The 25290-nt window shown below is 32.9% G+C and overlaps 2 protein-coding genes across 2 annotated transcripts in view; one reads left to right on the top strand and one right to left on the bottom strand.

Annotated features, from left to right (window-relative positions):
- Positions 1–1444: 1444 nt before the first annotated feature.
- Positions 1445–25290, top strand: part of MS3_00005410 (uncharacterized protein) — a 41009-nt gene continuing 17163 nt past the window's right edge. Inside the window, exon 1 of the mRNA XM_012942015.2 lies at positions 1445–2303. Within this exon, the coding sequence (XP_012797469.1) occupies positions 1549–2163 (615 nt within the window). The 5' untranslated portion in view covers positions 1445–1548 and the 3' untranslated portion in view covers positions 2164–2303. The remainder of the gene's footprint in view (positions 2304–25290) is intronic.
- The window catches only part of MS3_00005409 (uncharacterized protein), a 58711-nt gene continuing 51688 nt past the window's right edge, over positions 18268–25290 (bottom strand). Inside the window, exons 4-5 of the mRNA XM_051213483.1 lie at positions 24198–24322; positions 18268–19242 (exon numbers count right to left, since the gene is read on the bottom strand). Of these exons, the coding sequence (XP_051069464.1) occupies positions 19042–19242; positions 24198–24322 (326 nt within the window). The 3' untranslated portion in view covers positions 18268–19041. The remainder of the gene's footprint in view (positions 19243–24197; positions 24323–25290) is intronic.

Raw genomic sequence — 25290 nt, 5'->3', positions numbered from 1 at the left:
AATCATCAGCATAACAATGTAATCATGCGTGTAGTTTTATGTATCGGTTGTGAGCTTCACATGTAAAAATTTTGACAATTATATTTATAACCATTCACTAATTGTATAGGTAGGATTATTGAATAAAGTAAAATTCGCCTCATAAAAGACAACATTACTATAGTGATGAAAGGAGACTTCGGGACCCTTTGAATGGAACATTCAAATTCAGTTCCACTTACTTTGCTTTAGGCATGCTTTAAGTTTCACTAGCCTTCAACACAGTAAAGTATGACTCGTAGTTGATTGTATAAAGTTATTCTTAATAAATGAGTTACATAAAGTGAAATAGAGGTAAGTCATTGGGAATTACCATTTGGCTTACTCATATGATGCACTTAGGTGAGGAACTGACTTCTTAATTCATAACAAAATCATCTTGAATGAGATTTTCATTGTCTATAAAGTCTTATTCTTTGGAATTGTAACTACTGTCTCTAGAGATAATAACCCAATCTGTTTCAAAACATGCAAAGATATTCTTTCAGTAAGAATGACCGGATACCTACAATAAGCACTTTTATTTGTAATATAATTTATCTCCCTATCAGTTTAAATGCTATTGACTGACGTCAACTATATGAAATCATTGAAACTCAGTGAGCAGTGAAAAATTACATTCAGTTTACGATATCTCAAGTCGAATTATGTTTCTGATGTGCTTATCAATTAACAAGTCGAAAGTATCTTACCAGTCATGAATCTTGAAATAGGATGGTATTAGTATAATGTTTCCGTACGTTTATCAGTATTAAGTTTATTCAAATTAATTGAATTTTGGCATGATACTTTAATTAGGCGTTAACCATTGATGTGATTGTTACTATTATCGGTAAAATAATAAGTAAATAAGTTTTCAGTTTACATTTAAATGTTAACAGCCATGTTAATGATTTAAGTATTCAATTAATGAAGAATTAATTATTAACATGTTTAATATCCCTAAACTTATATTTATTCATTCCACTAGATTGACTGACTATATATACACTTAACTCATTCTCTCTAAATTATTTAGACCATGTATGACTTGTTGTCCATCTCTGTAAAAATGATATCATTTTAAGTAATGATTAACCATAGATGTTTTTCTTAGCAACATTTTAGCTTACTGTATGGAAATACTGAACTGATGCTTTTAATAATCACTTCCATTTTACTACTGACAGATTGAATCGATCTAACATAGTACATACTTTGTTTTGTGTAAATTATGTTGTTCGTATCTTTTCTGTTCTACTGTAGTGAAATTTGAGTTCCATGTTATATATTATAACCAGTGATAAACTATTGTTATCTCAATCACATGATAATCTGACTTATTAAATTTATAGAAATCAATTTATTTAATTTAAAGTTAGTTCGGTAATTCATTTTTATTCTAGACTGATTATTTATTGAAGGATAAGTTTTTAATATACAATATTCGTTATTAAAATAAACAGGAAGGTAATATTTTACAATATAATAAATTGTGATTAAGTTTTACACATCTACTCTTATTCATAAATGACAAGACACGTAGTTGTAAAGCAACCGGAATGTCTACAAATAAAACCATGTAACAATGAGTATAGAAATTTCGAACAACATGATAGTCAAATGGATATGGTACCATGGATTCAGTCATCTAATAACAATGTGCATAGTTATGTCCAAAAAAGTGATGTAGATTATAATAATAATGATGATGACCATGCAGATAATTGTAATGACATTCATTCAGTATCTGATTCCTATAATCTACGTTGTTGTCTACTGTCAGCATGTTGTGAATCTTGTACATGTTTTACAATCCCAAGAAAGTGTGATACTATTTATTATGCACTACAAAAGTATACAAAATATTGTCCTAGTGGTTGTCCTACTATAGTTCCAAAACCGGAAGAAGAAGAATGGAATCTACCACCAGAGAAAAATGCACGTAGTTTTGCAATGTGTCAGTGTTGTTATTCTCCAGGTGGTATAATATGCATGAAATACTTGGACATATTATGCTGTCCATTATGTCCAATGTGGGATATATGTAAAGGATGTGATTATGGTTATCGACGCTTTCGAATACAAGTCATATTAGACCGTTATAAAGATTCACACAAACGGAGATATATACCGTGTATATAAAATAAAAATGCTTGTCATTTTCAGAACACTTAAAAAATTACAATGTATTTCTATTCGTACTTAAGTTAGTTTACTACATTTTTGCAATAAAAAACAATACGATAGTTCCTTACTGTTGAAAGAATTATCTCCAAATACCTGTAAGTTATTTTTCTTCAGTATATTGAAAGGAATGAGTTTTCATGTTAATATGTCCACTGAAGTCAATCCCAGACCTGAGGCTTGTCCAGATTTCTCAATTAAGAAATAAGATAGTCATAATGAGAAAGCAAGCGTAATGCTAAGCTTAATAGGTTGCGTTTATCAGGATTTAATAACCTAACAGTGCACTTCTTAGTTGGTTTCTGACATCCTGATGCACATACATCTTAGTGAATTTTGATATTCTCGTTGAGACTTGTCGTCAATAGTCATCGTTTCGAAATTGTACAAAAAAGCAATCAGATTCCATATCAACTGAACAACTTGTCAGTTATAAGTTAGAAGAAAGTTAAGAGTGACCAATCCAGAATGTAGCATCAGTCAGCGAAGTTATTTATAGTCGGACTGAGTAGTGTTGTTAGGCATTGACTATCTTGTTTGCGTTGGCTTGTTTATTGTAGCCAGTAATCGGGGACAGGTAACGCAGCTCAGAATTTTTTGCAGTAGTGCAGACGTATTCACTTTTTGTCTTCCCTTAGATCTTGGGTTTTAAAATCATCTCATACTTTCTTAGTTCATGAACTAACGCTTTCTTTTCAGATCATATTATCTATCCCTAATGTTTTCTACTACCACTGATGCTGTTATTACTCCTACTACTCTTGGATTCGTCTTTACAATTTCATCACGATATACTGCATTAACTTGAAACGATGTACATATGTCCCAGGATCTTTATTGATTATGACTGATTGTGAAGGGATCCGAATAGCTCTTTTTATGTAAAAGTTTTTGCAAGTGATGTTGTGTAGAAATACAATGAACGATTCAGAATTAAAGCCATCTAAATCGTAGAATGAAGTACAACTAAGATCCTGAGGATTCAATGTAATTATGTTCAGTACTTCTGTGAAAAGCGTATTGTTAGCAAACTATGTAAATTGTTAGATTCACCCATCGGGAAATAATTAAAGTAAAAAATACTTTATGCAATAAGGTTAAAGAAAATCTGTCAAAATGTGATTATGTATGCCAAAAAGTGTTATTTTCTGAACGAACAACTTAATTTTTCAAACCTCATCATGTTACTTAGTAGTAGTATAAAATAATCCATACAAATTTACCATTGTGTAAAGATGGAACCCATGTACGAACGATACTTGGTAAATGAAGTAGGTATTTTTTATTTTAAAGCTGCGAATGATATTTAGAGACTCCTGCGATTTTTCTGTTATTAACGTCGATTAAATATTAAGGACATTACTAGCAGGACATAGATTGGATTATAGAATGTTCCATCCAGGATTGTGTTGGGGCACATTGATCGACTAAGAGCTAATTAAACAACGGATACCTAGAAAAGACTCTAGGATCTTCTTGTGTAAAATTACAAATATACTAACGTTTTTCCTACTATGATTCCTACTTCCATTCAATTTTGTTTATTTGGAATGTAATTACATTCCTGTTCAACCATCTTCTGATTTGGGGACTAGCTAGCTAGGTTGTAACAAGAGTGATTATAGCGGGCATGGTAATATAATACGTATCTACCAGTCGATACGTAAAACGTAATTACATACCAACTAAACTGTTGAATGGAAGTAGGAATCATAGTAGGAAAAACGTTAGTATATTTATAATTTTACACAAGAAGATCCTAGAGTCTTTTCTAGGTATCCGTTGATTAATTAGCTCTTAGTCGATCAATGTGCCCCAACACAATCCTGGATGGAACATTCTATAATCCAATCTATATTCCGCTAACACCTCTCCTTTGAACAGACTCGTAGGATCTGGTGTTAGAGCTCACATGGATCTGCATGACTGGTCTATGCTTTCGATTTGTCCACCTTTTAGGCAATAAGGAAGTGGTATCACTTTTCGTTTGCACAAAGAATAGCTTGTCAGTTTTTTTGGTTTTAATTTGGAAAATGTTCAACGAAACACTAAGGTGTTCTGCGTCGAGTTTTGTTACTAGAAATCGAAGTTGCTTTTATTCAGCATGACGCACCCAACGTCTGAACCAACTGACACCTCGTAAACCACACTTCCCTTCTTTTACACGATTCGACCAGCTATCCATGTAGGATGCTTGCTACGATAATTCATAGCGAATACTTTTTGACTCACAGTGAGTAATCATCTTTGTACCCCATGATGTCGATCAAATTGCTTACCCATTGATCTGTTTTGTTGAGGCTCAAGAACAGGCGTCGGACGAATGGTACTGAACTGTGTTCGTATTTTTCTGCCAAGTAAAGGTTCTGCTAGAGAGGCCCCGTTAGTTGTCTGAGGAATTGGTATAAAACACTAGATAAGCAAGAACCTCTCTAAAATCTCTTCATTGATTCCCTCTTTTGGTTTGTGCGGAGCATTTTTAAATTTACCAAAAAACGTTCTACTTGGTCATTGGACTAGGGGTGGGATGGAGATGTTCAAACATCATTGATTCCGTTCTGCCGACAGAATTCTGAGAAGATAGCAGGCGTTAACTGTGTTCCATTGTCGCTAAATATCAACTCTGGAATCCCAAAATGACTGGATAGTTGACATAGTTTTTTAACTAACTTACGGTTGGCTGTCCCACGAGAACAATTTTTGCCGACTCACTGTATGCATTAACTACCGAAAGGTAAGTTTGTTCATGAAGTAGACCAACGAATTCCAAGTGTATACGCTGCCACGGTGACTGTGGTATTGACCATGATTGCAGTTCTTCTTTCCACGGTACTTTCATTGCTAATGTGCATCTGGTACACAAACGGGATGCTGCTCCATTTGGGTGTCTAAATGCGGCCAGTATACATAACTTCATGCCAGCGCTTTCATGCGATTTATCTCAGGATGTCTTGTGTGCAACTGTCCAAGCCCTGCTGGCCGCAGCGTATTTGGAATTATGACACTAAGACAAACAGAACAGTCATCAGTGATTGAGAGACAGTCTACGCTGATAAAACTGCTGAAGTTCTGTGGAGCTGGTCTTCGAGGGATACCCTTCTAGATGGAACTTTTTAACTTCTTGTAGGACTGGGTTTCGAGGAGTTTTTACTCTGGCTTCATCTGATGACACTGGGTTATTTTGAAAGGCATCTTCTGATCACTCCTTGTTTTGAGACCTACAGCTATGGAGGAAATGATGATGTCCTCCAATCCAGGGTGCTGAACCCAAAGTAAATGAAAGAGAGCGCTAACTTGACTGATGGTGTTTGTTGACTAATACTCGATATTGAAATCATAGCTCAGAAACATTGTCGTCCAGCACTTTGATCTGCTAGTCGTATAGACAGAGATTCCTTTCCTAGAACCAACAATTGCAATGAAAGGTTTGTGATTTGTTAGTAGAGTTAATTTACGACTTTAGAGCATTTTATGGAATCTTTTAACACCGAAAATGATTGAAATGGCATCTTTTTCAATCTGGTTCTAGTTACGCTCAGCCGGTGTGAGTGTTCTAGCAGCATGATCAGCTGCAACAACAATTCCCAAGCGAGGGTCGAAACGCGTTAAGAGAAGCTTCAAGCTGAGCACTGATTTCACTTTGTGGAAAGATGCTTGATAATCTGCTGACCACTTTCAAGGTTTGTCATTTGATAGTAATTCATTCAAGGGACCTCTCACTCTATGAATTTTAGGTAAAAACGTGTTTTACTAACTAATTGGTCCTAACAAGGATCTTAATTGAAGGAATATCAGTTGGTCCAGGCAGCTTCTGAATGGCCTATGTGTTTTCTGGGTCTGGTTGGCGAATGTTCTTATCCAAGATGAAACCAAAATATTTGTTCGAATGCATGAAGAATGTACACTTTTCTTCACATAGCTGGAAACCACACTCCACCACTTAGTTAAGAACATGATTAAGTCTACCAGAAATTTCAGTCAGTTGAACTCATAGCAATGGTATCATATAGATAACCTGCTGTTCCCGTTATACCTCTTTCAACGCAATCTACATCCCGCTAAAGTGTAGTTAAATTTGAATGTAGAGAATTTCGGCTACCAATATGAAATGTAGTCAAGTTTTCGATGCACTGAACTAATAGAGAAACTTTTCATTTCGAAAACTTGGCTATAGTTTTAAAAAAGTGATTATTAAATTTCATTTAATTGGTTGATAAACACTATTTGTCTGAAAATGTGATGGGCTGATGTGTTTTGTGAGTAATGAATTTAATAAATCCCAATTTCAGGTATATTTCAATTTGTTCTTATCTAAGTTACTCTTACTATGATCTGTTAATTCGCAATTGTTGTCTTAACGCTATTTACTGATAAATTTGATAGTTAAATATTGGTAAAATGCTTTTTGCGGATCGCTAGTTACCTCTGAGGTTGCTCATGACACCATCCTCTATTTCTATGGCTTATGCTCCTGATTGCTTTAAAAGTGTCTGTTAATGCTACATTTTCTTATCAGACTATAAGTTTAGCGTATGGTAATTACTGCTATACTTTGATGTTTATTTACTGGATACTGGAATCTATGGTCAAACAACCTGTTCGATACCAAATTCAAGTGTTTAAAATGTTGAAAACAGTTGGTCGTTCGATACATGATTGCTAGAACATATTGTTAGCGGACAATAAATCTTCATTTTCGTATAAATTTTCCGAAGACTATTCGCTGTTTTCTTTAAGATTTCAAATAAACATAGTCAATTTTCCTGTTATATTGTTCACTAGTTAAAGTGTCTCGAATGACTAACGAAAATTTATTCTCTATTGTGGTAGGTGATAAATTCATTTCAATGTATTTATAACATCTTGTTAATTTTTTTATTGAAATATATATTTACCAAATTTTTAAAAAAACCTGTATATTTAAATAGGCATAAATATGTCAGAAAATCAATATTTCAGTAAAGTTCTTCAATCTATTGACTTTATAAACTCGTCAGTTAGTCAGCAACAACATAGAGCTTTTTACGGACGTACATCAGTTCGAGTTACCATACCATAATAGTAGAAGTAGTAAAAGTATGAGCAGTAATCGTAAAGATTAAGGTTTGAAATTGTTATTCAAAGAGTATAATCTAGTGAAATAAATTTGTAAAGAGAACAAAAAGGGACATGAAGAATTCAAAAGGTTAAGATTTAGGAAAACACAATGACTAGATGCACCTTCACCATACAGTATGTTATTGACTTATTAATACCATTACATAAACGCTATAAAATCTTAAATTTAAGAAAATATCCAACTGATTGTGAAAAAAAGTTTTTATATCATCTAATAAACATTAATGATTTTAAAATCACTTTTCTATCTTATCTCCTAGTACAATCACATATCAAAGATGAATGTACGAAATTCAATAAAGAAAAAAGATATAACTACATTTGTATATTATATTGAACAAATTAATTTTCTGTCATAAATCACCTGATACCAATCTAATATAAAGATGTTCTCTATTATTATTATTATTATTATTATTATTATTATTATTATTATTATTAGCATAATTCACCTTACACTTTCATGCAAGTACAATTAAATAAAAGTAAGACATTGGGAGTAACAGGCGTAAGTAAGTAAGTAAGACATTAATTGTAATGATTATAGCTTATATTAAATAGGTTGGTTTATAGTTAATAACGAATAAACCTTCATCTTTTAATAAATTTATATTACGTATACAAAAGATTCTTTAAAAAAAAAGAAATTTAATACAATAATAAACATTGAATTAATAAAATAAAAATAAGCAGTTAAGTCTATTTAAGTTGATTAATGAAAATTAGCCCCCCCGCCCCCAAATTGAATTCATGTTAATTAACCATGTTAAAAAATAGTAGCAGTCGAATGAAATAAGGCCAATTAATTGATCTCATAAATTTAGTAATGTACATAAAATAAAATTAATAGGATATGAGACTTGAAATGTAGGTCAGCTAGTGATTATTGGATATAATAAATACATAATGTCAAAAGTATAAATTTATACAAAAACCGTTATGTTGTGTTGTGTACTACTTATATCGACATAAGTAGTATATAACGCTAATCAGGAATAAAATGTCTAGCAGCAGAAGGTTAAGAGGATCGAGGAAGAAAAAACGGGAACAGAAAGCAATTGATATGGAAATGCAAGAACAATGAAGTCTGAGACGATTGACTGATATTTGTAAAATGAACAGTCAAGTTTGAGACAATTGATGAACATTATGCATATAAAGTATTTACTGTATGATTCTGAGGTTTTACTAAGATGTTCTGTGACTTTATGCTCAAATAAATTCGATTTTCTCCCAATTGTGTTCTCGTCCACTACAATATAATGAGATATTAAATAGAGAAGTAACTCAACAAACTATTCCTTAGGTTTTGTTGTTGAAACTACTGTTATTATCTCATTATGTTAAATGGCATGTTTAGTTACATTAGTATTGCTAACTAGATTGATATATGTATTTTATAGATAGATATTTGGTGATTGCATAACTGGTATTTATGGCTTAAAATGATGATTCAGTCCTTTATTGATAGTTAGATTGTCAACAAGTAATTGGAGTTACGTTGAAAAGATTAAATCAATTTTTCTTGGAAATAGATATTTTTATCATTCATGTTACTATTTCAGAATCTAATTAGAAACAGGTGGCTAATAGTTTCTGACAAGCGGTTCACCTCGTATTCAATTAGGAAAGAGAACTATTCTAATCATAAACCCCATACTTCTCAGTTGTTTTCAATCAAAACCTTAGCATAATTACGCATGATGGATTAGTTGTAAGATTTATACGTCAGCTGAAAATCACCGATAAAAAGATACTGATCTGATCATTGTCTATGTTGGTATTTATCGGCAAAACGTGTCTTCGACATTGAAGAAACTGACATCTTGTCAAATTTTACGAGTTTACAACAGTCGATAGAGTACTCTACTTTGTAATTCTAAATAACTACCATCAGATAAAAGTTGGGCATTAATTACTTTATAGATTATCTCCATTATCATGGAAAACTATATTACTTAAAATGGCCGGAAATGAAAACATTTTTTTAAGTTGTGAAGTAGTCAATTCAAAATTCTCAAATAATTTAAACTTTATTTGCGCAAGAATGATAGAAGATAGCGAAGTTTACCCTGATATTTATTATAGTTCTATATTATATAAAGCGTACAATGTCTTGTAGATAGGTATATTTTTGTAAATCCTTGTATGTCTCATAAATAATGGCATACTTTGTGTGCATTTGTATATCACCTAACTTGCTCTACATGAAATTGGGCTGTGAGTGTCGTTGTGTACAGAATTTAGATTATCGAAAATGTACTAAAAATTATCTACACATTTCGATACATGTAATTGTGTATGGTGCCATATTGTGTCTATTAAAACATACAATTTTTAGTAGTTATATTTACCCGAATAATCATATTTATTTGTATCACAGGAAATGCAGCTAATGGAAATTATTACAGAACTACACCATATATATATATATATATATATTCTTTTCTACTTTTTTTGGTTCGGTAAATGTCTATCACAATTAAACACTTTATAAATGTTATAATTATTAATAGTTATTCAAGTTTTCTTCATTTCACCAACGATTAATCATATTCTTTTGTTGGTCAGAATCTGTTATCAAAATAATAAGCATCACAATGAATTTTTTTAGTGTGATAGTAGCATTACTTATTTTTTTTTAAATACAGTGAATATAACGATCAATATCACTTATTTTGTTCCAATTATCTAAGTAAACGGTCACGTTTGTGGGAGCTGTTTTCGATCTCTTCATACATATTGAAAAGTGAAATGCACTAACATTATGAAAATAAACTACTACAACAAAAGTTCACTTCCAAATGTTAGTATAGCTACATGAGTACGTAAAATCGTTGCTTCAGTCAGTAGCAACGTAGAACTTCGTACGTACGTACATCAGTTCGAGTTGCCACACCACATTAGAACAGAGATGCAGTTGTCCATTCAAATCCCATAGTGGTAGAGGTACTTACTTACTTACTTACTTACGCCTGTTACTCCTCGTGAAGGAGCATAGGCCGCTTACCAGCATTCTCCATCCAACCCTGTCCTGGGCAATCCTTTCTAGCTCCGTCCAGTTGTAATTCATCGTTTTCATATCTGTTTCCATTATCCGACGCAATGTGTTCTTTGGCCTTCCTCTTTTTCGCTTCCCTTCAGGATTTCAAGTTAGGGCTTGCCTCGTGATGCAGTTTGATGATTTGCGTAATATATGTCCTATCCATTTCCATCGTCTGTTCCTAATTTCTTCTTCAGCTGTAAGTTGGTTTGTTCTCTCCCACAGAAGGGTATTGCTGATGGTATCCGGCCAATGGATGTTGAGTATCTTGCGTAGACAGCTATTTATAAATACTTGCACCTTCTTGATTGTGGTTGTTGTAGTTCTCCAAGTTTCAGCTCCATACAGTAGAATTGCCTTGACGTTCGTATTGAAGATTCTCACTTTGATATTGGTTGAAAGTTGTTTTGAGTTCCATATGTTCTTCAATTGTAGGAATGCGGCCCTTGCTTTGCCAATCCTCGCCTTTACGTCTGCATCTGAACCTCCTTGTTCATCGATGATGCTTCCTAGGTATGTGAAGGACTCTACATCTTCCAGAGTTTCGCCATCAAGAGTGATTGGATTGCTGTTTTCCGCTTTGAATTTGAGGACCTTGGTTTTCCCTTTGTGTATGCTGAGGCCTACTGATGTAGAGACTGCTGCTACACTGGCTGTCTTCATCTGCATCTGTTCGTGTGTACGTGATAGGAGGGCTAGGTAAATAGCCTTGCCTGACTCCGGTCCTTACTTTGAATGCATCTGTCAGCTGTCCTCCATGCACTACTTTGCACTGTAGTCCGTCGTATGAGTTCCGGATAATATTGACAATCTTCTCAGGAACTCCGTAGTGTCGAAGAAGTTTCCATAATGTCCTCCTATCTACACTGTCGAATGCCTTTTCATAATCAATGAAGTTGATGTATAGTGACGAGTTCCACTCAACTGATTGTTCGACGATGATCCGTAGTGTTGCAATTTGGTCTGTGCACGACCGATCCTTTCGGAATCCAGCTTGTTGATCTCGAAGTTGGGCATCTACTGCATCCTTCATCCGGTTCAGCAACACCCTGTTGAAGACTTTCCCTGGTATTGACAGTAGTGTAATGCCTCTGTAGTTTTCACATTTGCTCAGATCTCCTTTCTTTGGAATCTTGACGAGGTGTCCTTCTTTCCAGTCCATCGGCACTTGTTCCTCCTCCCAAATCTTTTTGAATAGAGGGTAAAGCATGCTTGTGGTTGCTTCGATGTTTGACTTCAGTGCTTCAGCTGGTATGTTGTCGGGTCCTGCTGCTTCCCCGTTCTTGATTTGTCTGACGGCCATTCTGGTTTCTTCCGTCGTTGGTGGATTGACGTCTATGGGAAGATCTGTGTGTGTTGCTTCGATGTCCGGTGGATTCATTGGAGCCGGCCTATTCAGGAGTTCCTTGAAGTATTCTACCCATCTGTTTCGCTGTTGTTGAATTTCGGTGATTGGCTTGCCTTCTTTGTCTTTGACCGGCCTCTCTGGTTTACTATATTTCCCTGATAGTTTCTTCGTTGTATCGTGAAGCTGTTTCATATTTCCTTCTCTAGCAGCTTTTTTGCCGTCGTTGCTAGTTCTTCAACGTATTTCTTCTTGTCGGCTCTAATACTCCTCTTCACTTGTTTGTTTGCTTCTATGTATTCAGCTTGTGCTTGGACTTTCTCTGCTCGTGTTCGGCTGTTGTTAATTGCTGTCTTCTTGTTCTTCCTTTCTTTGATCTTGTCCAGTGTTTCTGTAGAGATCCATTCCTTATGATGGTATTTCTTTAGACCCAGAACTTCTTGACACGTTGAAGTTAATGCTTCCTTGATGCCTTTCCAGTTGTCCCCCATACTAGTTTCTTCTTTTTTCAGTAGATCTTGTAAGGCTTGGAACCTGTTGTTGAAAGCTATCTTGAATTCATTGAGTTTGTCAGTATCTCGAAGGAAGGCTGTATTGAACCTTTGTAGTGCTGTTTGTCCACTTGTCCAGTTCTTTTTTAGCTTCAGTTTTAAATTGGTCACAACTAGGTGGTGATCTGAAGCTACGTCAGCACCTCTTCTGGTTCTCACATCTTTCAGTGTACTTCGGAATTTTTTGTTGATGCAAATATGATCTATTTGGTTCTCTGTAGTGTGGTCCGGTGAGATCCATGTAGCCTTGTGTATACGCTTATGTGGAAATATTGTGCCTCCTATGACCAATTTGTTGAATGCACACAGATTTGCAAATCTTTCCCCATTTTCGTTTCTCTCACCCAGTCCATGTCGTCCCATAATATCTTCATATCCGGTGTTGTCTATTCCGACTTTGGCATTTAGATCTCCCATCAGAATGGTGAGGTCCTTTCTTGGGCACTTCTCTAGGATTGACTGTAGCCGCTCGTAGAATTGATCTTTAATTTCGTCGTTGCTATCATTGGTGAGTGCATAACATTGGATAATATTCATTAAGATCCCCTCCTTCTTTGTTTTGAATGATGCTTTGATGATTCTGGATCCGTGGGATTCCCATCCTACAAGCGCATTTCGTGCTACTTTGGACAGCATAAAAGCGACTCCCTGAGTGTGTGGAGCATTATCCTCTTCGTGACCGGAGTATAGCAGCATCTCTCCCGTAGCTAGCCTTTTCTGTCCAGCTTGGGTCCAGTGGGTTTCGCTGATTCCCAGTACTGCTAAATTGTATCTCCTCATTTCCATTGCTATTTGACTGGTCTTCCCGGTTTCCCACATTGTTCGAACGTTCCATGTACCTATAAAATTTTTTGCTCTGGTTGTTAGAAGGGGCATCGGCCTCGTGGCTTCCGAAGGAACTCGGCTTTCACCATGAAGCGTCATAATTCTTCTAAATGAAGACCTTCTAACTCCCAGGGCAGAGTTAAAATGGTTTGGATTATTTTTTCTGGTAAGCGTTTTTTTAGCGAGTTAGTTTTCTACGGGATGGGGACGCTAATCCCATGCCCAACCCTCCTCCTTTACCCGGGCTTGGGACACGCAGTAACCCTATAAGAGCTACAGGCGGAGTTATAGTGGTTGAGATAGTAGGAGCATAAGCAGTAATCGGGAAAATTAGTGTTTGGAGATGTTATTTAAAAAGTATAATCCAGTGAAATAAATTTGGGAAGAGAAAAAAAGAGACGAGGAGGAATAAGGAGATCAAAATTTGGGAGAACACATAGAGTGTATGCACCTGCGCCATTGCAAACCATTTTGAGCCATGTCATTCAGGGTCTCTAACCATCGGTTGCTATCATCTCGCGGTCCCCAACCAGGTAGTCTACACCTATCAACATGACTCAGTCCACTTGTCAGTGACTTCATAGACTTGTGCCATATTTTGGTCTGGCCGCCACTAGCTTTCTTCCAACCTACTCCTATACAACAAACATCGCACATCGAGGCAGTTGGTGGTTGGGCATACGTAACACGTGTCCAAGCCTCCTCAACTGATGAAGTTTCATTACGTCATCAATTGATTTGCCATCCTTACCTAGTACCCGTTTTCTAACAACTGCGTTACTTACTCGATGGTCCCAGGATATACGAGCAATGTTTCGAAGACACCTATGACCAAATACTAGTAGCCTACGAATATCCTCTACTCTTACCGGCCATGTTTAACTGCCATAAAGTAGGACGGGACGAACTGCTGCGCAGTAAACCCGTCCTTTGGTTGATAGACGGATATCTCGCCTACGCCACAAATGAGGCAAGTTGGTAAAAGCTAATCGAGCCTTCTGTATCCGTGCTGAGACTTCGTCACACACCAGACATTTTCCACTTCATAACTCTACAATTAAGTTTACCCTATCAATACACAGAAACATTGATGTACATATTAACAAATTTCCAAATTATTTATTCATATAAATAGAAACAAAGTTTGAAACAAAAGATTATCAGTTAGGAAAAAAACTAACAAATACAAAAAAAATTTTAAAAAGTATTTTAGGATTCATTCACAAAACAAAATGAATATACTTATTGATTTATATGTTGAACAAACGATGCTGTAATGAACAAAAGCACGAGTGGGGACAATCGAATGTATTCGACACGACATTACAAAGCATCTCAACAAAGTCTGGAACCATATAGTAAATAGTTAATTTGCAAAATATCAATCCATCTTCTTAAACTTAACTGTTTCTGTTGCAAACATCAATCCATTGTCTCGGACTTCATTATTCATGCATTTTCATACCAATTGAGTTCCGTTTCTGTTCTTTCTTGATCGATCTTTTGCTAAAATATATTCTATGCCTGACCACCGTTATGTACTACTTGTGTGGATATAAGTAACCTACAACACAATACTACTTAAATAGTTTAATAAGAAGTGTTCGTTTGTTTTTTACAAAAAATATTTAATAGTAATCAGTATTTAATATTCCAATTAGAATTCTAGATTAAATCAACTTGTTAAACACTTAGATTTTATGTTAGTTAATTTATACAATAAGAATCATATAAAGACAAATTTCAGTAGTAATTATAACTAAATAAAATAAAATAAAAATGAATTTTATACACACTTTAAAATGATTAAATCATCATTTGAATAGGTGTCTGGATAGTAGACGGTTTGTTTTGTTGTTTTGTTTTCATTCAAAGTGTAATTCAATCATTGATTCATGCAATCATTAAACAAACTGAATAAAAAATTACCCAATGTATTTCACGTTCATTAGTTCTCCTTATAATAATAATAGTAATATTATTAATAAATTGTAACATGTTGTAATAATTAGGTAAATGCTTGATTGAACTTGAAGAAGAGGAAATGAAAACTTAAAGAATTTTGTTTAGAACAGTTGTATAAAGTGTGCTGGATTGTTCTTGGAAATCTTAAATACAAATAAATATATAACATACTTACTTACTTACGCCTGTTACTCCCAATGGAACATAGGCCACCGACCAGCATTCTCCAATCCACTCTATCCTGGGCCTTCCTTTCTAGTTCTATCCAATTTTTGTTCATTCTTCTCATATCTGCCTCGGCGTAATGTGCTCTTTAGACTTTCTCTCCTACTTTGACCTTGAGGATTCCATGTGAGGGCTTGCTTTGTGACGCAGTTGTGTGCTTTCCTCCACGTGTGTCCTATCCACTTCCAGCGCTTCTTCCTGATTTCTTCCTCCGCTGGGATCTGCTTTGTTCTCTCCCACAGTACGTCGTTGCCAATAGTGTCCGACCAACGGATCCGAAGTATTTTGTTTAGACAACTGTTAATAAACACCTGTATTTTCTGGATGATGGCTTCCGTGGTTCTCCAAGTTTCCGCCCCATACAGTAGAACTGTCTAGACAATTGTATTGAAAATTCTGACCTTGGTGTTGGTTGACAGTTGTTTTGAGCTTCGAATTTCTTTCAGTTGTAGATATGCTGCTCTTGTTTTGCCTATCCGCACCTTCACATCTGCATCAGATGTCAAGATCAAATTTCATGTCCATAAATTTAAGTTTCACTGATCCTTCCATTAGTTTTGATATCCGTTTTGTCTAAAGATACAAATTACCGATTGTTTTTCAAAGACTGTGGTTTTAATGAGTGAACATGTTTATTTATTATCTGGCAAACTCTAGTAAAGTATAGTAATAGGTCACCATTAATTTGTAACTTACTTGTGACTTCTAAATTTAATCGGAAGAAATCCCTGTTATTCACACAAATATTGTAATGTACGAGAACTCCGGTGAGGAAAACTGATGCGTTGTTCAAGGCAAAATCACTCAGTAGCTTAGTGAAATGTGAAAATCATACATTAAATACATCATTTCACGACTTCTTTGCGTTATCCTTTGCGTACGTCACCAATCCGCTAATTCTGTTGTTGTTTTGATTGCTCTTCAAGTTCCTTTCTTTTCTCTTCATTTCAATCTCCTGCTAGTAGTCATTCCACTTTCGATTGCTACCACATACTACTTATATCTGTCAGCATAAGTAAGCGATATACTCTAGAAATCTGTGAGAACGAAGTGATTATTGGAAGATGAAATTTACCGAATAATCAAAGATTTAGCTAACTATGTTCTAGGAATACCCCATTTTTATATTAATATAAAAACTTGATCGTAAAAGTTTCGGTTATAGCTAGACATATAACAATCAATGAACATCCTTCTATTATACCTATGGTAGCATGTATTACGAGGAATAGACCTTCATTATACGTTCAAGCTTAAATATCAGTTAGAACCCAGTTTAGTAATATAGATCGCATCTACAATGAGGTATTCATCTTATTACACTAAATCTGGATGTACTAGTCTATAGTTAAATTAAAATATGTCGTAATAATAGTGGGGTTCCATAAAAAAGAATATTAGTTTAGGAAGGTGAATTGGTTCCAAATGATAGTTGAATATTACTGTTTTTGAATGTTCCGTTATTTTAATAATCTTAAATAGGTTTCCTTTCCATGGCCTTGATTAACTTACTAAATGTAGTGAGGAAATTCTCCTAAGTATATTTTAGGTTGTACATTCATGAAATTGTATAAATTCAAATGAGTTGTGAATGAAATATACAGAATTGAAAAGCAATCACTATATTGCTTATTTAAAAGGTTTTACTTTTTGTTTCTTTTGTGGTAAGTAGTATGATATTCGGTTAAATAATGAAGGGTGCGTCACGTATTATCAGGAATTGTTTACTATTTGTAGTGATTGGGTACGCTTAGAAATGAAATAAAATCTATCGCCGGTTTATTTGATATGTTCCGAACAATTATTTTAATGTTAAAATAAAGGTTAATTCTTCAAAATGCTTGAATTTGAGAAAATATGTGCGAATATATATATATATATCAGAGATTAATGGAAGAATAAAAGTTTAACAAAGCACTGAACCAAATCATAATCATATATGGATTATTGAATTTCAAAAAAGTCATGTTTGAAAAGAAGGCAAACATTGGATGATCTTTATAGTGTGTTACAAAACGACAAGATTAAAATATTTAAACTGGTGGATATTGAAATAATGGCTCAATACTATACTGTTTTTCACGGGACACAAATGCTTTTTGAACAGTTTTGTGTAGAATCTTTATTGTTCACATCTAAGTATTGCAAAACAACTTAGATTATGTCTTTTGTAAATATGACAGAAATTATGTTTTGCATTATTGATTGTACAAAACGAGATCACTGAATAGAATGTGTAATGCATGTTAACGTTACTTATAATTCATTCCTGAAGTAACAAATCAGGTGATTATCGACTTACTTGGTCACTTTTAGATTACAATTTTGTTAATCATATTTCTTTTAGACCATTGTGTATAATATTCCATATGATATTATTACTGCTGTAATAATAGACTTGATTCTAAAATTGTAGATTTATCATGATGTTACTGCTTAATATAAAAGATCTTACGTGGATGTCACATCATTATCTACCCTGACTCATTCGTATCGTAACAATCACCAATATATGATGGAGAACAAGATTAGGCTAGAGATAGAACAATATATTTAATATGAATAAAAGATATAAGATAATATTCAGTAGGGACCACGCCTGCATGACCGAGCCATGCCATCTGATCAATTCTAATTAATTCAATTCATTCTTTCCACCTTCTCCATCGTTGGATTTTTCTCCGCGTTAAATGTTGAACATCTATTTCTCTGATTGTCTCGTGTTCAGCTTTGATGACTGTGTAGTTGGGGCTTAATGCCACTATGTACTCATTATCTTTCAACGAGTTTACCATACTTACTTATTTACTTACACCTGGTACTCCTCATGAAGGAGCATAGGCCGCTCCTTCTTTGTACGGGCTTAGGACCGGCAGTAACTCTGGAAGATCTACAAGCAAAGTTGAGTTTACCATGAAGATATATATTTTGAAAGCAAATAAACATTTGTCAAACTAACTTCACTTAGATTAATAATAATCTAAACATGTCACTTAATTATTTAACGATTAATTCAGTTTTATATTATTTCATTTTAATTTAAACAATAATAAGTTTATATTATACAGAACTAATTTGTTTTATTACATTAAATAAAAATTATGAATAAAGATTTTTTAAGAAAACAGAATATTCTGTACAGAAAGTTTGCTTATTTTAAATCTAAAAGAAAGAAGAACAATAGGTATTGTTATTGTCATTATTATTATTATTATTATTATTATTATTATTATAATTGAAGAAAGGCGCCAAATAAAAAGATTATTCAAGAGACAATGAAATGTATGTAAATAAGTAAAAATCATAGATACATGCATACATACATTCATATAGAAGAAATAAGTTCATTTTATACATTCTCTTATATTAACTTAGTTCAACACCATTTGATATTGTGTATATATATATGTAAATCTAGTTTCTAAGGGTAATGGGGATAGTTAATAAAAGAGAAACAATACAAGAAGAAAGTAAATGATACATATTCTTTTTCAATATTATATTCTATGGAATGTGAAAATATAAATAAAATTTATGAGAATATAAATCATACCAATCAAGTTAAATAAAGATATCTGTGCAATTCAATTTAATAAGCTTCTATTTCTTTAAAATATATATATATATATTTTGTTCTGTATTTACAACATATATTACTAACAGTATTATTAGTAGTATGAATTGTTATACAATAGTTAGATGAATGTGAGAATCAAAAAGATGAACAATATTTTTGTTTTTTTAGAGGAAAAAAAAGTGATGGATTAAATATGTTTCGTTGACCATGTTTCGCATATACGATACGATTTATTATTTATAAAATTGCATCGATTAGTTCTTCTTTGTAAACGACACAACGAAAATTTATCTCTACACATCATTTCATTTGAATTTGGACTAATTGGTAAATAACATGTTTTTGGATTACGGTGATATATTGGATCAACAAATAATACTCTTTGTAACTAGTAAACAAAAGAAAATTATGGATAAACATTTTAAAAAAAGAATTAAACGAGAATAAAATCAATGTTGAGAGAATATAACCATAATGTTTAGATGGTAATCATGTTATTTCAATAGTTTTATATTTCAAAAAGTTGCTTAATAAATGACAAGCTTTTTTATTAAAAGGGGTTCTGTAGAGATTTTGGTAATTTAATAGTTCAATTCATGAGTCAATTGAAGCTAGACCACCATGTTAAACCTAGAAGCACTGGATGACTGTTTCATCCTATTATGGGACTCCTCAGCATAGCGCATCCACGAACTCGCCCGCCGGCAGATTCGAACCCAGGATCTATCAGTTGCGCGCGCGAGCGTCTAACCATTAGACCACTGGCTCGGCATCCAACGGTGTTAATGTCTAACTTCAACCAATCCACGAAATTGAGCTACCGTACACTATTGTCTGCTCAGGAGTCCCATACTAGGAAGAAACGGCCGTTCAGTGCTTCCAAGTTTTTCATGGTGGTCTAGCTTCAATTGACTCATGATTTCAACTACTGAAATTACTAAAATCTCCACAAAACCCCTTCTGGTAATAAAATTCATTGCAATTTGATGGATTTCTGAAAAGCTAAATTACTGAACTCAGCATTAAGTTATTTTTTCTGATCATGCGTCCATGTACAGATATGTTTGAAGCAGAAGGAATAACATTCCATGAAATATTGGCTTCACTTATTAATTTAAATATATTGGTAATCTTATATGCATGAACCATATAATATTTGCTGGAAAAATTATCATATAGTTTAGTTTTATTTAAATCGGTTGATGTAAGATACAGCTACGTATAACAATAAACAGGTTTTCTTTAAACGATAATTATTTTATTGATGGCTTAATGTTCTAGGCGAATGCGTTTTTTTATGATCTATTTGATCTAATTATCTGGTTAAGTCTATTTACTTTTGGGCTTATCGAATAGGCTACAAACACAATAACAGCATACAGTGATTTATTGCAAAGCTAGAATTAAATGGTTCGAAATAGTTAAGATGAAACTCTTAACCTCAGAGAACTGATTTACATTCAAAGTCATTGACCTCCATCACTATCAAGGCTGTCTGCAACGTTACCATTGAGCTGTTAGCGTTTTGATTGGTGTATATGATTGAAATATTTCAACAAATTGGTAGTAAGCAATTTTATATTGAAAATCCCCATAGAATATTCAAAAACAAAGAATATTTGGACGAACAACTATTTTCAATAACCTCATTAACTGGCTCTACAGTTATAAGTTCATAATTATCGTAATATTTTACAAAGACCAAGATAAGACATATATTAATAAATTTAACAATGTTATGTTGATGGAGTTTTGTTCTCTGAGCTGGATGGTTCAGTCATGGAGCTTTCACCCTTCTTCCCAACGACATCATCAGCACAAACTTCAGATAGAAGCTATGTTATGTGTTAAAAATGGTGAACTTTTACATCTGTTATGGGATTAACACTTCAAAATTGTATGATACGGAATTTAGAAATAATAACAGTAATAATAATATTATTAATGAAAATAACGTTGTGTATTTATTGTGTGATATGAGAGGTGTCATTATTACTAATACCTAAATAACGAAACGAAATTTTCCTACTATACGTTTTGTTCATACGATTTATTGTATTACCATTTTATTGATTATAGTTTGACATCTAACAACCAGTCATCCTGACCTTTATTAAATGACCTTCCCAAATTACGAATGATACTATTTCGAAGCATTAATCCCATAACAGATATAAAAGTTCACCATTTTAAACACATAACATTGTCAAATTTATTATTATATGTCTTATCTTGGCCTTTGTAAAATACTACAATAATAATGAACTTATAACTGTAGAGCCAGATGATGAAATTATTGAAAATAATTGTCCGTTCAAGTATTATTTGTGTTTCGATTTCACACTATTTAGTCCTCAATGTTCAGCTAATACATTCAATCAATTTTGATATGAAGTCACTGGCGTGTGTAATTCTATATTTCAATCCTTTTTATCTTAAGTAAGATATTCAAAAGTAAAGTCGTTATGATTTATCTGATAAGTGATCTTGAATAACAATGGCTTGTCGAATAATGACTGTTTCTAACGTAACATGCTATCATCAAGCTTAACAACATAATGTACTGAAAAACAATTGGCATATTTCATAGATGAGGCTTAAATAAGTTGACTAAGTAAAACATTCCACTAAATGAATTAACCATAACACCATAATATTAACAAAAATATCAAACTTTTTGAATTTATCAATTAGAGTATTTGTTTTCTTTTTCATTTGTTCATTTTTTTATATGCTCCCTTTGCATGGAAATTTAATTGGTATTTTCACCACAGATTGACATTTTATGTAAAATTTGAAGCGAAAACACAATAATAATGCTGTGTGTGTCACTGAAGTCGACAGATATAAGTAGTATGTATCATCAATCGAAAGTGAAATGCCTGGTGGCAGAAGGTTAAGAAGATCGAATAAATTTTATATTCAAACACACTTGGTTGTCTTTACTTGTGTTCTCGTTCACTGGAATAATATTTCATTTGACCGACTAGAAAACACACGAATTAACAATTTTCACAAAGATGGATAGTGGCTAGCAGTGGAATCTAGGACTCGCGTTTCGTCCTATTTGGGACTCATCGGCTGGATATGCCTACATCTCATAGTTCATGCTTACTCAAAGATTCGAAATTAGTATCGTTCACTTCAAAATGGGTTCTAGACCCGGAGTGAACATCAATTATGTGATGCAGGTACGTTCAACTGACGACTCCTAAACGGGACAAGACGCACGTCCTGGATTCCTCTGCTAGCCCCCATCCATATCTACTTATAATACTTGGGATTTAAGGCAATATCAAGGCAATCAGTACAGGATGCACATATGTCAACAAGAGACTGATCAATTACAGTTCTAAACATCAATAAGAAAATTCAAACAAACAATATAACAATGAATTAACAGTTAATATTTGCGAAGTTACATCCCCCCTATATTGTTTAGCTGTGCTGTCTTTGTGTGCTTAAAATAGTTTTAAGTAGCGAACCATCAAGAAAGAAATTGATAGAAAGAGTATTACGAATGTAATAGAATGCTTTAAAACAACTGGTAAATTTTTCAGTTACTCTCATGGTTGTTGTTTATATATAAAAATGTTTTTCCTGTGTTGTCTTCTTCACATATTTTTGTAGTTATTTTTTTCCTACAAACATTAATCAGTTATTTCGTAACAGAATAAAACATGCTTTAAACATTTGTGTGTAAGGTTAAACAATGTTCATTTTCTGTCCTTAACCTGTGCTATTCCTACAGAAATATATTTCTACAAATAAATTGTCCTTAATATTTACATTCAATATGAGATAAATAATTTGTTTTGAATAGTTTAAAAAATTTCAGTATCTAACTGGAAAACGATTGTCGTCCGAATGCCAAATATCTTTTTTATTTACGATCAACTACATTTGTACCATACTTGTTTGTCAAACAAATTAGCTTGATATATTATTCGAAGGAATTGAACTATTGTCTAATAATTTTAAAATGAATTGTATTCTTCAAATTTGGTCATATTCTGAATTTAAATTTTGTCCCTAATTCTCAGGCTTCAAATCTTAGACAAAAATGACAAATTGCTCGGTGAGATTGTAGGGCTACGAGGTTACTTAAATCATGTGTACCGATCGATGATTCACCATCAATGCACGAAACAAAAACTGTATAAGAAGAAAGTCTATTCTAAAAGTGGTAAAAATAACCATAAGAAGTTAAGAGTATAGTTTAGGAAGTTATTAACTGTTGATCAGCATTCTTAATAAAGATGCATATTCATTAGTCGAAATGTTACGTGATAAAATAATCTGTAGTTATGCAAACTAAAGAACACATCAATGATAATTACATCAGGATAAGGGCATTCAGTCCTTCCTATATAAGTTTCTCCTTTACTTAGTCTTTGATGAAAATGATATATGGTTTAAAATTTTCTTTGTAAGTATTACAGGAAAGTAAATAAAGCTGAGTTATGTTTCATAAGTCGTGTTGAAACACCATAATGCTTAAGACCATGTACACCATCATGGACCAGTTTTTTCTTAGTCAGAAATATTGTAGAAACATGCCATGAAAATCTTCATTTTATTAGGTCTAGACTAAAAAATCACTGTTTAGTTCATGATGAACAGTTGTAATTGAAAGTTAGAATTCAAGCAGTGAAATAGGAAGCATTGTAGTAAAAGAGATAACAGGTAATGAGGGCCACCAATTTTTTAAAAGCCTATGTAATTGAAGTAATTAGTGAAATGAAAAGAAAATTGTTTCTAAAGATCATGATTTTTTTAAATTGCAATTAAGTTTGGATCTAAGAATACTTCCGGTTTTTAAAGAGAAACACTATTCATCAGACTATTTATACATTAAAAATGCCTATTCCCTATTTTATACTGAACTAGGTTCAGTGAGAAAATTTATTATAAATAATCTAGGATTTTTATTAAGATTTCATAAATGATATTCAGCTCATTTGTCTGATCTAAAATTTAAGTTTACAATAACATATTACATATTGCTTTTAGGTTGAAGATTTAGAACTTATCTTATTACGGTGTTGTGTTATTCCTTATGATTATTTTTTAAAATTGAATGGTTTGCAATAATCAGATGTTAGTTCTTATCTGATATTGCTTTGACCTATTTGACAGGATGATTTGAAAATTGGACGATAGACAAATACATTAGTGGCTTGGAGTTAGCAATAATGTATTTCAACCGTATTTCTGTAGTTAGTAAAATTTGTTTCATTTCTTTCATTTTTTTATCAGTTGTTATCTGTTCATACTGAATACTCTAAATAAAAAAAAACATACATAAACTGTATTCATTTATTATATAATGTGTCCTCTTACTTGACATATGCCACACTGAATGCTATACCGGTTGCGTAAATATCGTTTTTGTTCTCTCGTTACTTGATTCCATGGTGCTTTCCAAGAACAAGAATCAACATGTGGAACACCTGATATGTAAATACCTACAAAAACAAAAGGAACAGAATTATTATAATATTTTTCATGAAGGTAATAACTTTTCAATTGCCTACTGTATATAGAAATGTTAAAGTCATTCAACTTCTTATTTCGATGTCCTTAATGTTACACAGTATTGGAACTGACGATATAATTAAACTCAGAACTTTAAACATTGGAAATCATCAACTGAGATTACTTTTAATCATTTTCTAATATAATTACAAATCAGTATTGTGACTTGCATCAACGAAATCAAATATCTCGAACTCGAACAAGAAAATGTATTTCAACTGATGTTCGCATGAAAATCATTTACCATCTAACTTAACTTAAAATTCTGTAAAACATACAAAAGTCAGAATATTAGTAATAGTTCAGTAAACATTTAAATGAAATTTGTATTTACAGCAAATAAATGACGAATATAACATTCAAGCATAGTACAATGTTAACCTAATTAAGCGTCATGTGACTATACTATATTTACTCACTTGTACTGAATGTCTTAATTAGGAATTAAGCTTAACGGAAAGTGATATTAGATAAAACCTGTAAGATTGAGTACAGTTGTTCTCTCTAATTTAGAAGGCCTAACCATACAACTATCATTATCCTTATAGACTACATTATTAGAAAAATCTTCAGATAGAAGAATAACTGTAAGCTTTTATATGATGATTTAAAACCAGGTACAACTTCTCTACTATGTAAGATTTTGTGTTGTCATAGATACTCATACTTTTGTCATTTTCTTGAAATAAAATTCAACTTTGGATAAACTGTTTATCTTACTTTATAAAATATAATTTTTCTTATTCAATAGTACTTTCCCTTATTTAAAAGATAATTATGTTTTAAAAGAATGTATATTGAAAATATTTGTTAAACAATGTGAAATCAACTAAGAAAATTATTTTGTATCGGTATTTAAAATGTTATTATTATTTCTTTTTTGAAGATTCTTTACATT

Source organism: Schistosoma haematobium, chromosome 3, assembly GCF_000699445.3.
Source record: "Schistosoma haematobium chromosome 3, whole genome shotgun sequence".
In the NCBI taxonomy this organism is placed as follows: domain Eukaryota; kingdom Metazoa; phylum Platyhelminthes; class Trematoda; order Strigeidida; family Schistosomatidae; genus Schistosoma; species Schistosoma haematobium.
The sequence above is the reverse complement of the archived record's forward strand: the minus strand, read 5'-3'. Positions and strand labels throughout refer to the sequence as shown.